The 17,064-nt window shown below is 42.5% G+C and overlaps 1 protein-coding gene across 1 annotated transcript in view; it reads right to left on the reverse strand.

Annotated features, from left to right (window-relative positions):
• ubxn6 (UBX domain protein 6) overlaps positions 1–17,064 on the reverse strand; it is a 50,527-nt gene that overhangs the window by 18,512 nt on the left and 14,951 nt on the right. Inside the window, exons 2-7 of the mRNA XM_041203895.1 lie at positions 13,532–13,686; positions 11,867–11,925; positions 10,119–10,250; positions 7,461–7,558; positions 5,349–5,424; positions 1,869–1,953 (exon numbers count right to left, since the gene is read on the reverse strand). Coding sequence (XP_041059829.1) covers positions 1,869–1,953; positions 5,349–5,424; positions 7,461–7,558; positions 10,119–10,250; positions 11,867–11,925; positions 13,532–13,686 — 605 coding nt within the window. The remainder of the gene's footprint in view (positions 1–1,868; positions 1,954–5,348; positions 5,425–7,460; positions 7,559–10,118; positions 10,251–11,866; positions 11,926–13,531; positions 13,687–17,064) is intronic.

Genomic DNA, 17,064 nt, shown 5'->3' on the forward strand with positions numbered 1-17,064 from the left:
GAACGAATACTTCACATCCATCTTCACCCAAGAGAATGAGGATGAAGGTATCAAACTCGGGGAGAGAGACTGCAAGGCTCTTGAGCAAATTAATATAGGGAGTGACAAGGTATTGGAGGTGTTGGCAGGCTTAAAAGTGGACAAATCTCCAGGTCCTGATGATTTGTGTCCCAGACTGTTGAGGGAGGCATGGGAGATCACAGGGGCTCTGAAAAAAATTTTTAATTCCTCTCTGGCTATGGGGGAGGTGCCAGTGGACTGCAGAACAGCTAATGTGTTTCTGCTTTTTAAGAAGGGTTGTAGAGATAAGCCAGGGAACTGCAGACCAGTGAGTCTCACATCAGTGGTAGGGAAACTATTGGAAAAAATTCTGAAGGAAAGAATCTCTCGCCAATTGGAGAGGCAAGGCTTGATTAGGGATAGTCAGCATGGCTTTGTCAGAGGGAGGTCATGCCTAACAAATTTGATTGAACTTTTTGAGGAGTTGACTAGCTGTGTCGATGAGAGTAGTGCAGTTGATGTAGTTTATATGGATTTCAGCAAAGCCATAGGAGGCAGAGGTTGATGACAGAAGGATGCTTTAGTGACTGGAAGCGAGTGTCCAGTGGTGTGCCACAGGGATCTGTGCAGGGTCCCCTATTATTCATCATTTATATAAACAAAATAGATGGCTATGTTGGGGGTAGGAATAGTAAGTTTATGGATGACACAAGGATTGGCTGGGTGGTGAACAGTGAGGTTGAGTGTTTTGGACAATAGGAAGATATAGACGGGATGGTGAAATGGGCAGATAAGTGGCAGAAGGAATTTAACCCTGAAAAGTGTGAGATGATACACTTTGACAAGAAAGTATTCAATGAACCTCATGACACTAGGAAGCTCTGAGAAACAAAGGGACCTTGGCGTGTTTGTCCATAGATCTCTGAAGGCGGAGGAACATGTTAGTGGGGTGGTGAAAAAGGCATATGGGACACTTGCCTTTATCAATCGAGGCATAGATTACAAAAGTAGGGAGGTCATGTTGGAGTTGTATGGAACCTTGGTGAGGCCACAGCTGGAGTGCTGTGTGCAGTTCTAGTTGCCACATTATAGGAAGGATGTGATTACACTGAAGGGGGTGTAGACGATATTCACCAGGATGTTGCCTGGGATGAAACATTTAAGTTATGAAGAGAGGTCGGATAGACAGGTTGTTTTCATTGGAGCAGAGAAGACTGAGGGGCGACCTGATTGAGGTGTACAAGATTATGAGGGGCATGGACAGGGTAGATAGGGAGCAGTTTTTCCCCTTAGTTGAAGGGTCAGTCACAATGGAGCATAAGTTCAAGGTGAGGGGCAGGGGGTTTAGGGGGGATGTGAGGAAAAACTTTTTTACCCAGTGGGTGGTGACGGTCTGGAATGCACTGCCTGGGAGGATGGTGGAGGTGGGTTGCTTCACATCCTTTAAAAAGTACCTGGATGAGCACTGCCAAAGGGCTTCTTCTGCACTATGTGATTCTGTGAAAAGCAGGGTGTGGGGTGTGTGACGGAAGAACTTTTGCGTCAAGGTGTCTTAATTCAACGTCATTTCAGGCCACTAGATGATAATAGGCAAAGTGACCTTCAAAATTTAAACTTTTTTCTGGCTGGTCGGAGGAAAGTTCAGCCTAGTGATTCAAGCAAGGTTGAGAAAGTTCAAGGCCAGCATTAATCCACTTTTGCACTAGTGTTCGTACACGTACACACACACGTATGTACGTATGTATGCACACAGGCACACACGCACACACCTATACAGTGGTTGACCAGAAGAAAGTTGGGCCCAATCCGTACGGATTAGGGGCAGCACTGAACAGTCTATTTGCAAGTTACAAATAATTCACTGTTACCTTGTCCTGCTACTTGCAACGTTTTTCTTTCAAACCCAATCGACTGTAAAAATTCATGTGTTCCTTCCAGTTCAGAGATCCTTTCCTTGAGAGAGGGCAAGAGAGAAAGGGAGGTGTGATGTGAGTGTGCAAGACATGAGCGAGGGGTGGGGGAGGGAGAGAGGGGAGAGAGCGAGGGAGAGAGAGCGAGGGGGGAGGGAGAGCGAGGGGGGCGGGAGAGCGAGGGGGGCGGGAGAGCGAGGGGGGAGGGAGAGCGAGGGGGGAGGGAGAGCGAGGGGGGAGGGAGAGCGAGGGGGGAGGGAGAACGAGGGGGGAGGGAGAACGAGGGGGGAGGGAGAACGAGGGGGGAGGGCGAACGAGGGGGGAGGGCGAGCGAGGGGGGAGGGCGAGCGAGGGGGGAGGGCGAGCGAGGGAGGAGGGCGAGCGAGGGGGGAGGGCGAGCGACGGGGGCGAGCGAGCGACGGGGGCGAGCGAGGGGAGAGAGAAGAGAGAGAGGGGGAGAGAGAAGAGAGAGGAGAGAGAGAGGGCAGAGAGAAGAGAGAGAGATTGAAGAGAGAGAAAAGAGAGAGAAGAGAGAGAAGGGGACTCAAAATTTTGACTGCTAATTTATCCAAGCTTTGATTACTCTCATTGACAAGATTAAGTTAATAAATCAATCACAATTTGGTAATTCTGGAAGAACCATAACAGGACAGACGCATAAATAATGAAAGATGGTAACTAGCTAAGCAAGAAAACAGGTGACAGTGACAGTCGCTCCACTTTCAATACATCTAATCATTATGGAGCAACAATTAACCAAACTAATATAATGCTGAGCCATTTTGCTAAATTAGTGAGAGGCTGCCATGCTCTCTCCCTCCTCTCCTCTAGGGTGCTTGTTTCAGTTCTAGTCATCAAGATGCCAAACCCTACAGATGATCCAGGGATCTCTAGTGCCAGATGACTGAGTTATGAGGTTAAACCATTATTTGAAAAATGGGAGGGGGGAGAAAAAGAGGAAAACTTACAGATAGAAATTGAAATAGAAAAATTAATTCAGAGCTCAAGTCCAAGTTAAATAATTGTAGGACAAAAGGGAGATGCAAGTACAATGCTTAAAAGACAAATGTCAGGATGCACGTCATTCAAAGGGTGTAGAATGGTCTTTCCAGTAGGGAAATGGAACACCCCTGGAATCACTCGTGAAGTAGTTGGATGCTGTAACAGTGATTCTGTAGCCTTCTTGGAGGTGATGCAATGAATGGATTTAATTGGCTCTCATCTGTGCATTCGCTTGTGACAGCTGGAGGCTGGTATTAAGGCAACCGTTGGATAAATATTTGTTACTCACGTTTTTATTCCAAGTCAGGATGGTGTGTGGCTTGAAAGGAACTTGCAAGTGGTGGTGTTCCCTGTGTCTGCTGCCCTGATCCTTCTGGATGATGGAGGTCACAGATCTGTAAGGCGCTGTTGAAGGAGCCTTGGTGAGTTGCTGCAGTGTATCTCGTAGATGGTACACACTGCTGCCACTGTGCATCAGTGGTGGAGGAAGTGAATGTTTGAGATGGTGGATGGGATGCTGGTCAAGTGGGCCGCTTTGTCCAGAATGGTGTCGAGTTTGAGTGTTGTTTGAGCTGCACTCATCCAGGCAAGTGGAGGTTGTTCCATCATAATCCTGACTCGTGCCTTGTAGATGGTGGACAGGCTTTGGGAAGTCAGTTGGTGAGTTACACGCTGCAGAATTCTCAGCTTCTGTCGTGCTCTTTTAGCCAGTGTTTATATAGGTGGTCCCATTAAGTTTCTGGTCAATGCTAATCCCCAGGATATTGGTGATGGGGGATTCAGCGATGGTGATGCCATTAAACATCATGGGGAGATGGCCATTGCCTGGCACATGGATGGTGCAAATGTTACTTGTCACTTATCAGTACAAGGCCAAATGTTGCCCAGGTCTTGCTGCATATGGACATGGATTGCTTCAATCGCTGAGGGGTTGCAAATGGCGCTGAACATTGTGCAATCATCAGTGAACATCCCCACTTCTGACTTTATGACAGAAGGAAGGTCATTGATGAAGCAGCTGAAGATGGCTTGGCCGAGGACACTACCTTGAGAAACTCCTGCAGTGATGTCCTGAGACTGAGATGATTGGTTGCCAAAATCATAACCACTTTCCTTTGTGCTAGGTGTGACTCCAGCCAATAGAGTGTGTTTCCCCCCCAACGATATATATTGACTTCAGTTTTGCCAGGGTTCCTTAACGCCACAGTCAGTTAAATGATGCCTTGATGTCAAGGGCAGTCACTCTCACCTCCACTCAAGTTTAGTTCTTTTGTCCATGTTTGGACCAAGGCTAGGAGCTGGGCGGCCCTGGCTGAATCCAAGTGGAGCATCAGTGAGCAGGTTATTGTTGACTAAATGTCCCTTGATAGCACTGCTGACAAAACCTTGTGTCACTGTGATGATCAAGAGTAGACAGATCGGACAATAAACGGCCGGACTGGATTTGTGCAGCTTTTCATGGACAGGACATACCTGAACAATTCTCCATATTATTGTAGAGATGTCAGTGTTGTAGCTGTACAGGAGTAGCTTGGTTATAGGCATGGCTAGTTTTGGAGTTAAGACTTCAAGACTGAAGACTTCCAGTCCTAGTACCGGAACGTTGTTGAGGCTCATAGCCCCTATGGTATCCACTGCCTTCAACTATTTCTTGATATCATGTGCAGTGAATCGAATTGACCGAAGACCGGCATCTGTGATGCTGGGGATCTCAGGAGGAGGCAGAGATGCACCATCCATCTGGCACTTCTGGCTGAAGATTTGCCAGGAAAGCTGCTTTCGTATTTTTGGCAACTTGCCCCACTGATACCAGACCCTTCACATTTCAGGTGTTGCATGTCCACAAGGATCTTTGATGGGATGATTTTTGAGCAGTCGTAGTACAGTTCCTAATTCACACAGGACTACAGCTTGGCTTCTGGTTCCATTTAAATTGAGGATCTCAATCAGGAAGTCCAGAGTGGTTCAAAACTGGGAAAATGTCACACTGTTACATTGAGAAGAGAGAAGGCCTAGAGTCTGGATCATGGAGTAGAGGAAGCTTTACACAGCATCTAACAATGCTGTACCTGATGTGAAAGTGTTTGCTGAACTAAGTACCCTAACGTCCATAACCTTCAAAACATCTTTCCAAAAATTAAAAAAATTACCTTTTCTTTCGCAAGGATAAAAGTTTCTGTTAACTTTGGCACTGCATACCTTTTGAAATGGGTCTCGATTAGGATTACTGATTTACTATGACTGAGTCCATTAAATTCCGATTTTTAGTAAATGAAGTTCTGCACTTTTACCAGTGTTCTGTGAGATTTTGTTTAATTCCATCCATTCCACTATGAAAATTATCAGGCAACCGACATGACACACAAGCAGCTCAAGCTAGCGCTCCAAACCAAATGGTTTTACAACAGAAAGAAGAAAACTGATTAAAGTTTTTACCTGGAAGATTTTATTTTGCAACTTGATTTTTCTGTATTTCTCTTCACTTGGATTATTGCATATGTTATCAATGTATCTGTCATTTAAAATAAATTTTACATAGTTTAAAGGAATGCAGAGAAACTGTTTATTTTTGCGGTTTTTTTTATATAAGCGATAGGAAAAAATAAAATATAAAGCTGAAACACTAGAAATGCAATGAGGACGGTCAATACGTAGACAAACAAAGATGCGTTTCTTATTTGCAGCAGTGGGGATAAGGGCAAGGTCCAAGAGGACGCGCAGAGAGGGAGGGAGGGAGAGAGGCAGAGGCAGGCAGGCAGAGAGGGAGGGAGAGAGGCGGAGGCAGGCAGAGAGGGAGGGAGGGAGAGAGGCGGAGGCAAGCAGAGAGGGAGGGAGGGAGAGAGGCGGAGGCAGGCAGAGAGGGAGGGAGAGAGATGGAGGCAGGCAGAGAGGGAGGGAGAGAGGCAGAGGCAGGCAGAGAGGGAAGGAGGGAGAGAGGCGGAGGCAGGCAGAGAGGGAGGGAGGGAGAGAGGCGGAGGCAGGCAGAGAGGGAGGGAGGGAGAGAGGCGGAGGCAGGCAGAGAGGGAGGGAGGGAGAGAGGTGGAGGCAGGGAGAGAGTAGGAAAGTCATTCAAATAGATAACCAAAGGAATTGCGAGTAATTGAAAAGCAATGTTTAAAAGAGAGAAATTACAAATCAAAATCCAAGTAACAGGCATGAAACTAGTCCGAGAAATCAAGTGTACAAATTATTTTATTTATGGAACTGAATTTTTCTAGGCATTGCTGAGAAGAATACTTCTAACTGCTTTACCACTAGCAGCTTCTTCCTCTTTCCCATGAAAATTCCAAATTCCCATGAAGTTTAAAAATCATAAAATTGAAGGAATTATAGGTGTGGATACAGAGTTAATAATAGCATCTTCTTGGCAGCATGTTATACTTAGATATGATATCTTGTGGCATGATATTGCACTAGCCACTTCTACCACATCAAGCTTCTGATCTCAACTGTTCTTGAATTGTCAACACTAGGAAAATTTCCATAGTGGAATGTGTGATCAAAAATGGACACCATCACAAGCCCTTTTAAACAAATGTGGCTGTGCTTATTTTTCAGAGAAAGTCACAGCAGAAGCTACAAGTTTAAGCCAAAATGAGCGAAAGTTGACAGTGCTACTGAGAAGAAGCAAAGGGTATGGTTACCTCACATCACGACAGGAAAAAGCAAGGAATCCAGAGATGCACAGAACTGCTCACAGAGCTCCAGTCAAACAGCAGGGGGATAAAGCTTGGCTCAGAGGTGAAAATTACTAAAGAAATTTAACGTGAACAATACTAGTCTTCATATTACAAAAAGGGCACAGACACAAGGGAGAAGATGCAAAAAAGATTTACTGTAATGATAGCGAATTAAGAGATTATCCCATCAGGAAAGATTGAGCATATTCCAGAAAATAGAAGATTGAGTGGTGACCTGACAGAGATCTTTAAGATTATGAATGGGTTCAATTAAGTAGACATAGAGATGAAGTTTCCATCTGTGGGGGGGAGACCAGAACGAGGTTCTTTAAATACAAGATATCACTAATAAATCCAACAGGAAAGTCAGGAAGAACTTCTTTAGCCAGAGTGGTTAGAATGTGGAACACCCTGCCACAAGGAATAGCTGAGACAAACAGAATATACATTCAAGAGGATGCTACAAAAGCATGAGGGAGAAAAGATACAAGGATATGTCGGCTGAGGTGGGGTTAGGTGGGAAGCGGCTGGAATGGAGCATAACCACCAGCATGGACCTCTTAGGCCAAATGGCCTGTTTCTATTCTATAAATACTTTGTAATGAAGTGCAACTGTTAAACTGGTTTATTTATATTTAACAATTTATTTCACTAGCCACCTAAACCATATGTCAAAGTATAGTTTAACAGTCAATAAAATATTGAAACAGACAGACTATCTGGCAAATAATACATGTTTGAGCTTCCACAAGGCTTGATTTCAGAATCCGAGGCCTATACAGAAATGCAGATGACAAACACAATTACATTTAGGCATTCTCATAGTTGGAAATGAATCAAATGGAAGCAACATTTGTTCTTTACTTACTTGCCAAGAGTTTCACAAGCGATCTTTATTCTCTCTTTATCTTTATTAAATGTGTGAATCATCATTATAGAGGCTCGCACAGGATCCTCAGCAAATTTCTGGATTGGAAACATTAGATCCATTTAGAAAAGATGTGCAACTACAACAACCTGTATTTTTAATATTCAAAACGTTTCACTGAGAAAGAGCAATTACGGACATGAGGCAAGAGGGTTACGAGAGGTGGCTGAAGGCTTGATTGAAAAGATGGTGTAGACATGCAGCTCACCATACAATACATGCAGAACTAGTGGCATGCTCCTTACACTTAATACAACAATAGATAAAGATAACTGATTAAAAATTCAATATTCCCAACCCGGACCACCAATTTTCGCCTTCTAAAACTGATCCTTCCAGGTGCCAATCACCCTCCGGTGCATCACGTGAATGACTCATTATATTCATGGACGCACCTCGATAGCAAATGCAGGGACAATATCCAATTGTCAAGGGCATTAAAGGCAAGCTAGATTCTACTCTCACCTAATAAATGTATTGAAATACATAAAGATAATGGACATATACCTACCTTTGCACTTCCAGCAGGAATCATTGTGTCGAAGTCACAAGTGGAATCTCAGGTTGATTTGTCCTTTCCCAGCCCAGGGGTGCTGAGGCCTGCTGCATAACCCCTACTGCTATGTCAGCAAGTTTCCTGGCCCACCCAATTCCCAGCGTATCTGGGTGCAAAACCAAGAAATTCTCCTCTAGCATTTAGTGTTACTCATTTAAAAACGATTTTTTAAAAAATCCTCTTTGAAAAAATTGCCCCAAGAGCCTAAATCGTGACTATGAGAAATAAAGAATTTGTACAGAAGACTAAAGTCGGAGGTCAAAGGTAACAGGCTGGCATATAGGGCTGGAGGAGGTTGCAAAGGTTGGGAAGAGCAAGACCTAGAAGGATTTGGAAACATAAAGACTTTGAATTCAAAGGTTTGGGAGCTGAAGCCAGCAAGGTTCAGGGTGTCAGGGGATCACAATTCAGTTTTAGCCAGAATTCCAGTCAAGTAAGATGTGTTAAAGTGAACCCAGACTAACAATAAAGGTCATTTGTGGAAAAAAAATGTTTTCTTTTTAAAATCAAAATTACAGTCAAATGTATTTAAATACTTAGCAGGTTCATGGTTCAAAGTTCTGAAAACTTTTATTTAATATTTACCAAGCCAGCCATAGTTTCTACAGCCTTAGAAACACTGAATATTCCTCCTCCTCTTTCAGGGTTCTTGCTGTTTAAACAACACCCACTCAAATCAGCCCTCACACCACTTGACAGGGAAGAATTTCAGTCTCCTATTCTGCTATAGGCTAGGCACCAATTAAACTACTGGTTCAAACAGCATCAGTGGATGTGATCAGCTATTATGAGGTCAGCAAACAAGTCACACAAGGAGTCCCTTAAACACACAAAGCTGATCTCTAATCAATTTCAGTTTCAATTTTAGAAAACTCTTTGAAAGAGTTGGCACAGGCTCAATGGTTTCCTTTAGTGCTGTATCCTTCTATGATTCTCGGACAGATTTGATGTGAATAACAATATCAAGGTAAAGCCCTGCGCAATACTGATTTTCGGTTTTTCTCCCCTTCTCTGCCATTAAAAATTGAAGTTTTCTTTACATTTGTTCTCAGAATGTGGACCACATTTATGTTAGTTGCCTTGCTAGACTTTTTTGAACCAGTTTCTGAGACATTCGCGCTGCTATTTTTCTTGTTAATATGATTCATAGCAGTTTTGTTTTTTTACCGCACCTGAATGGTTCTCTGGGACACTTCAGAGGGCACAGGAATCAATCATGCATATTGGGTTAAATTACCTCTAGGCCAACCCAGGAAGGACATTTATGAACCAGCTGGGAATTTACCACAGCCCATCCGGTTTATAGTCATCTTTCTGATTTACTGAAGTTAAGCTGAACTCATTATTCTGAGTTGCTATTCCAGCACAATCAATGCACCTACGTTGAATCTGGCTGGGCTATCATTTCACAGGCACTATGCATGCACTGGTACATCAGCCAAGGATTATTTTTCCGTACAAGTGCTCAGGGTGCCAGCAAGCTATTTTATCAGGGGGGAACTGCAGTTGAACACTATCCTATTCTCACATGGCAATGACACAAGCTCAGTTTGGAAGAGGTCTCTGGGTAATGGCCCAAAATAGGAATTCTGGTAGATTTCACTCTTCAAGAACACAGAAGCTAATTGCAGAATCCTCATGAGTGCCCTACTCAGACCCAGCGAGCAGTATAGACTGGGATTGAACAATGACTTTTCTGGCCTACGTTGCCTGCTATAACCAGCGAGTCACAAAAGAGAAACCTGTTCTGCTGAGTGCCTATGACAAAGAGCTCAGACATTTCCCTGCAAAATACATCTTGTGTTGAACAATGAAGTGCACACTAGGAAACATCAAAAATTAAAATATCAAACCATTCCAACTGAGAATTTACGCAGTGAGTGAATCTTAGAGTATACTGAGGTCACGGCATAAGGGTGCTGTGACAGATTTGTTTTAAAAACTGAACCCCATCTCTTTACAAAGGTCAATGGAAAACTGACCAAAGGTCCTTTTGATTATTACGAAATACCACTTAGCTTCAGAATTGCATCAAAACCTACCATAAGAATGGCCTCCTTAATGTGTGAATCTCTTGCACTTTTGGAGATCGAAGCATTTGTTAAAGGGCAGATAAAGTATACGCCAGTAACAGAGAAGTTGGTGCGATCTTCCTTCACAGCATTGCTTGGACCCTAGGATCACAATGAAGAACTCTATAATTATAGCTCATCACCACTTCTCTTGACCCCTCTACTGTCTAAATTGTGAGACTGTTCATGAGCCATCCTGTAATGGACAAGCAGAAATTTCCTCCAGCTAAATATTGGGAAGCCTAAAGCTATTGTCTTCTGTGCCCACTATAAACTCCATTCCTCAGGCACTAACTCCATCCCTCTCCTTGGCAAATCTGAAGTTGATCCAGACTGTTCACAATGTTGGTGTCATATTTGACCATGAGATGAGTTTCTGACCATGCATCTGCAATAACATCTATTTCTACCTTCATAATATCACCTGACTCTGCTCTTGCCTCAGCTCATGTGCTACTGAAACACTCTTCTGTCATGCCTTTATTACTCTAGATTTAACTATTCCAACACACTTCTGGCCTGCCTCCCATGTTGCACCATCTGTAAACTTGAGGTCATTCAAAGCTCTCCTGCCTCACTCTTTATTTGCCCATCACCCCTGTGCTCATTGACCTACAATGGCTCCCAGTTAAGCAACAACTGGGTTTTAAAATTCTCATTCTGTTTTCAAATTCCTCCTTGGCCTCACCCTCCCCAACTGTTATCTCCTCAAGCCATTCAACTGTCTAAAATATCTGTGCTCCTCCAATTATGGCCTCTTGAGCATCCCCGATTTTAATCACGCCAGCACTGGCAGCTGTTCCTTCAGCATCCAAAGCCCTAAGCTCTGAAACTCCCTTCCTAAAACCTCTTTGCTTCTCTATCCTCTTTAATGATGCTCCTTAAAACCTCACTCTTTGGCCAAGCTTTTGGTTATCTGGCCTAATATTTTATGTGGCGTGGTATCAAATTTAGTTTGATAACGTTCCTGTGAAGCACCTTGGGATGTTTCACTATATTAAAGGTGCTATATAAATACAAGCTGTTGTAGCATATTAACATCAAGAGCATTTGTTCTTTTCTCTATTCGGATACTGAAAAAGCATGGGACCATGACTAGAATGAATGTTGAGACTTCCTGCGTTTTTTTGTTGGGAAGTTTGTACTTTGTTCACTCAGGCCATTACGGACAAAGCAGAATTTCATTATATTAGTCTGACCTGGATTTATGCCCAAAGTCACTTTTTGCACTTGAAAGAGCAAATAATTTGCATTAAGTCACATAAATAACATCATTATTTTCTAAAAAAAATTGTGACAATTCAAACTCAAGTAGTTCCAATTTAAAGCTGACAATGATTGTGCTTTGGAGGCCTGTAATTGATGGTAATGCATTTCTTATGCTGGTGTAATAGTGTATTGCTCCATATTGTACAATATTGTCTCTGTCCAGTACAGAATTACTGACCTCAGTACAATCAGGGAGGTGTGATGTCCCAGCGCTGCGGCACACAAATAAGACAGTTTGATACTGCTAAAGATGTAAATTTTGGTCAGTATTGCTCAGATACTATTCTCAATTGAGCCAATGGATGAGTTTGAAGTTTAGGGTTTAAGAAAAACTCTCGTAGATATGGAAAAAACACAGATTACAAACTACGTCAAAGGTAACCAGGTACAATTTTAAGTCAGTCAAGAAAGACTCCATTTATAATGTAAAATGTATGTGCAATATTTACCTGACTGTTTAGAGTTTGTGCTTGAGGGAATGCAGCCTCTGCCATCAGTTCCTTCTTAGCTATATTTAAAATAAATTAAGAATGTTTAGATAATCATTCACATAATTTCAAATTTTAAAACATAACCCAGTGTCCAATTTGAATCAAGGCAACACTTATACCAGAGGTATTGTGCACAGTGTTGATATGGCAGCTTTCTTGTAGACAAATTGATCACATGCTTCTAAGCCTATTCACTGAACTTTCTCTCATAGCATATTAAATTGTAAGGGCTCCCTCTGCCTTTACCAAGTTCCACTGCTATCTGATTCTGAAATCCACTGTTCACAGTCTGACCACATGGTGGCAGAGTTGGTTCTTAATGCCCTCTGAAGTAACCCAGGAAGTCACACAGGTGTAAAGTTTCAATCATTACCAAATCTAAACCCACTTCTCAAATGCGGGTCTGCAGAGACTTTCTAGGGGATGTGTGAAATAATGTGAAAGAGTTCACTGAGCAGGATAGACAGTCTGCAGTGGGAAGAAGGCACATCCATTTCTTTGATATCCGTATTATCTGTTTTCTTAAAGCATTTTCATACAATGGAACCTTATACATTGTTATAATTTAGATTGAGGTGGGGATGATTCATTTGAAAAAGGCTCTGTCAAGCAAAAGAATTTGAGAGCCACATCTGACAATGAGGAAGGCAAGAGCATAACACAAAATAGTTACGGGTAAGGGAGGTCATTCAGAGTTATTAGCTTATCAGAATAAAAGATGTATATTTCTTACCACTGCCTCTAGGACCAAGATGGCTCCCTCACATTGGAATGACCAGAACTCAATGCCTTACTCTAGATACACCCTGACTAGAGCAGTCTATAGCTTCAGCATGGGAACCTGCACACAACTTTTTGGAAATACAACCAACATCCTACTTAGTTTATTTATTACTACCTCACCATGCACTAATCAAGCTGCTTGTGATCTATTATCAGATTTATCGTTTTCTTGCTCAGGGTACCTTCTGGGAGCCAGAATGTCAAGCAAGTGACCTGCTCAAGGATCACTGTCACAGCCTGACTCCTTGTGTCTATTTTAATCCAACATTTTAAAATACATTTTTTTTCATTTCCCATCCCTCAGTCTGGTTCTAACACCATATCCTAGACCCCAGATGGATTGTGTTGGGCATACCAACAGTAACTGATACAGCAGTTCTCTTACCAACAGCAGTGCTGAACTTTCATACAGATTTAACTCCACCAAATGGTTACCAAGTCTGCTCAGCATATTGGTGGCAATGCACTACGGGCAGCAGTGGAGCTGTGTGGGACGAGGGTGGGGGGGTGACACAGGGAGAAGAGGAAGAGAGAAAAATTCAGAACACTATACTTATTCTTAATTCGTCACCTCATATTGCCTTCACTGCTCCCACCATCAGTGTTTTATAGATCTGAACTTCATTGGGATATGTGTTCACCAATCACAACCCTCAAGTTTATAAGTGCAAGAATCTATAATCTTACTGCTGGGTTTTAAAATGCCTGCAACACAGCTGTGTGGGAACGTCACCAGCCCAATTATATGCTTTGTTAAATCGTAGTGATAACCATGCACTAACTGTAAGGGCAAAAGTCAACTGGTTCAGCCCATATTGCTCCTCTTCCTTGTCCACTTACCCTCACTCCGTAAGCTGCTCGATCCAGATGTGTTTCGCCCCCTATGTTGCTTAACTTCCAGCCTTGATAGCGCTGCAGCTGCCGCCATTTGAGCTTCTTCAGCCGGTGGTTTACGAGGTTTCTCTGGCCCCTTGGGTTTGGTTTCTAAGGGTTTTCTAGAGATCACAGAAACAGAATTTGTTTGTCAGTGTGGAGTCTCAAATAATTTGAAACCTGTGCCTGCATTTTTATGCCAACAAGCATCCATCTTTTTAGTGAACGCTGCATATAATCAGAGTTTGACATCAATTCTAGCGGAACGCAACTCTATAATACTACAGAAGTCTTCATATATGACAAAAGAGTTTAATTTACTAAACTAGGCATAATGAACACAACTACCTGAAAGTTCCCACACAAGCCATGTGCCATCCTGACTTAGAACTATAATTTCCAGTCCTTCACTGTCGCTGATTCAAAACCTGGAAAACACTTCCTAACATCACTGTGGCTGTACCTGCACCTGATGGACTGCAGCAAATCAAGAAGGCAGCTCACATCCACTTTTTCAAGGGCAATTAGGGATGGGCAATAAATGCTGGCCTTGTCAGCAATGTCCAGATCCCATGGGAAAAATAAAAAAAAATTTTAGGAACAGAAAAAGGACATTAAAGTCAATAACCCTACCCCTTCTTCAAGGTTACTCTCACCTATCCATGTACTTCAACGTGCCTCTTGAATCTGTCTGTTTCATTTGCCTTCTCTGATAACTTCTCAGGCAGACTAACCACCTGGGAAAGTAGTACCCATGAATGGTCCCATAACACTGTGGTATTGGCATCCATCCACCTTTGAGAGAATCTCGTTTCCTTTTGGGGCTGTCAGCACAGTACCCCTCTGTTTATTTATTGCCCAGTGTTTATGACTTTCCAAGTGCTCGTTTTTTCTTCTTACTCTTATTTTGCTATTTTTTAAACTCGTGCCGGTTATTTAATCCTACAACACCGTGAACAACTTTTCTGCATTAATTTTGTCTAGTAGGTCACCTCAGAGTCTCTCTTCAAAAGGAAGTTACAACTTTAACTTTTCATCATAAGTTAAAATGCTCATACCCAGAGTCAATTTTGTTGTACACCTCTATGCCATCAAGTATGGTATCATCCTTCACATGGATACACCTGCACCCTGAATCCCAAATTGGGTTAGACCAATGCTCCATAGCAACAAAATAAACTCTTTTGATTTATATTGTATCCATCTGCCAACACATATCAGTACTTTATTTTTAAAAAGTGTGATTAAGCTCTTCACTGACCATTCATAGATTTTCCCACTGTATTAGCACCCTGTAATCCTGTTCAATTAATGACACATTTGTTCTTTTGCTTCCTCACTCTTATGCTGTCCAACTTACATATGGTTTATCAACTTGTGCAGCAGAATTACAGGAAATTAAATTTGTAACTCTTAAGCAACAAGATTTTTTCCAGGGAAAAAAAAACGAGTGTGTACAACTGGATTGTACAGTATGTTACCTACTGGACTTCTACCTCCACGGCGTGGGTTCAAATCCGGTACAGACTTACAGGGCGAAAGCCTCCTGTCCACTGGATGAGAGGGCTTCAAGGAAATTATTTTCAGCAGTCATAATCCAACTCTTAAAGCAACAGGATGGCTGGCATGGAAAATTGAAAGATGGCACATTGCTACAGTATATGGCACTCCTCTCAGATTTGAGACACATTGTTGGGGCAGCTGCATCGGGCTGTTCTATACTTGGGCTGGGAGTGCTTAATTATTTCATTGGGTGCCTGATATGGGAAGAGCTCAATTTGAAACACCAACACCCTTCACCTTGATGAGAATAACATTTGGAAAAAAACAGACCTCTCCATGAACCTTACACCATGTCCTGTATAAAAAAAACACTGGATACATACAAGAGGTTTCAATACTGTAGTGTTTATGACATCTGAGCCCTGCTTTGCTGAGATCACTCCCTTGCTCCCAGCTAAACATCATTTCTCTATGAACATGATGCACATTATGTTTTGCTATCAGCCTCTATTCCTATTAACTGAGACCATCACACCAATCACGATATCACATCTTTATGCCACATGTATCAAAGAAGAAAATGATCTATCAGTGGCAGTGTCATCAGTATTACTATAAGGCAGAAGCTATGCAATGCCAGATAAAAAGGTACATGGACCAGGAAGATTCCAAGTCTTGTGCTGGAGTCTGGGTTCTCATGGGCTATACTCTGGATTTACCAACTGGTCATTCTTCAGTGCAAGCATAAATAGAAGTGAAGTACAGGCAAGAGGGTGGAAAAAAATTCAGGAATGGGAATCCCAAATAATTTTCCTTCCTACTGTATCCTAGCAGACACCAATGCACCCCTATCGCCATCCAGAGGAACTCAGATGAGACTGGGATTGAACAGAGGACGTTGCTGAGCTATTTTGTTTAATTGCATACCGAGCAACACACTTTCAACTGAACCACTTTAAGCACAATAATTCAACCCAAAAAAACTTGAGGAAAAAGTTAGTTATTTAAAAGTAAAAGGAGCAAAGTAAACAAAATGGAATAGGGATAGAGGTCCTAAATGCTGATTACATGGCGCTTGTAGGTGTTTGACACTTTAAAGTTTCTCAACATGGTGAGCGTGTGTCAGCCACAAGGCTGGTTTAAGGTTGAAGCAATTTATTTGTTCTTGATAAAAGCAAAAAACTGCGGATGCTGGAAATCCAAAACAAAAATAAAAATACCTGGAAAAACTCAGCAGGTCTGGCAGCATCTGCGGAGAGGAACACAGTTAACGTTTTGAATCCGAATGACCCTTCAACAGAACTAAGTAAAAATAGAAGAGAGGTGAAATATAAGCTGGTTTAAGGGGGAGTGGGACAAGTAGAGCTGGATAGAGAGCCAGATAGGTGGAGATAACCAAAAAATGTCACAGACAAAAGGACAAAGAGGTGTTGAAGGTGGTGATATCATCTAAGGAATGTGCAAATTAAGGGTAGAAAGCAGGACAAGCAAGGTACAGATAGCCCTAGTGGGGGTGGGGTGGGGTGAAGGAATCGAAAAAGGCTAAAGGGTAGAGATTAAACAATGGATGGAAATACATTTAAAAATAATGGAAAAAGGTGGGAAAAGAAAAATCTGTATAAATTATTGGAAAAAAAAGGGGGGGGGGGGGAAATCGGAAAGGGGGTGGGGATGGAGGAGAGAGTTCATGATCTAAAATTGTTGAAATCAATATTCAGTCCAGAAGGCTGTAAAGTGCCTAGTCAGAAGATGAGGTGCTGTTCCTCCAGTTTGCATTGAGCTTCACTGGAACAGTGAAGCAGACCAAGGATGGACATGTGGGCATCAGAGCAGGGTGGAGCGTTGAAATGGCAAGCGACAGGGAGGTCTGGGTACTGCTTGCAGACAGACCGAAGTTTTTCTGCAAAGCGGTCACCCAGTCTGCGTTTGGTCTCTCCAATGTAGAGGAAACTAAATTGAGGGACATGCAAGTGAAATGCTGCTTCACTTGAAAGAAG

Source organism: Carcharodon carcharias, chromosome 14 (assembly GCF_017639515.1).
Source record: "Carcharodon carcharias isolate sCarCar2 chromosome 14, sCarCar2.pri, whole genome shotgun sequence".
NCBI lineage: Eukaryota > Metazoa > Chordata > Chondrichthyes > Lamniformes > Lamnidae > Carcharodon > Carcharodon carcharias.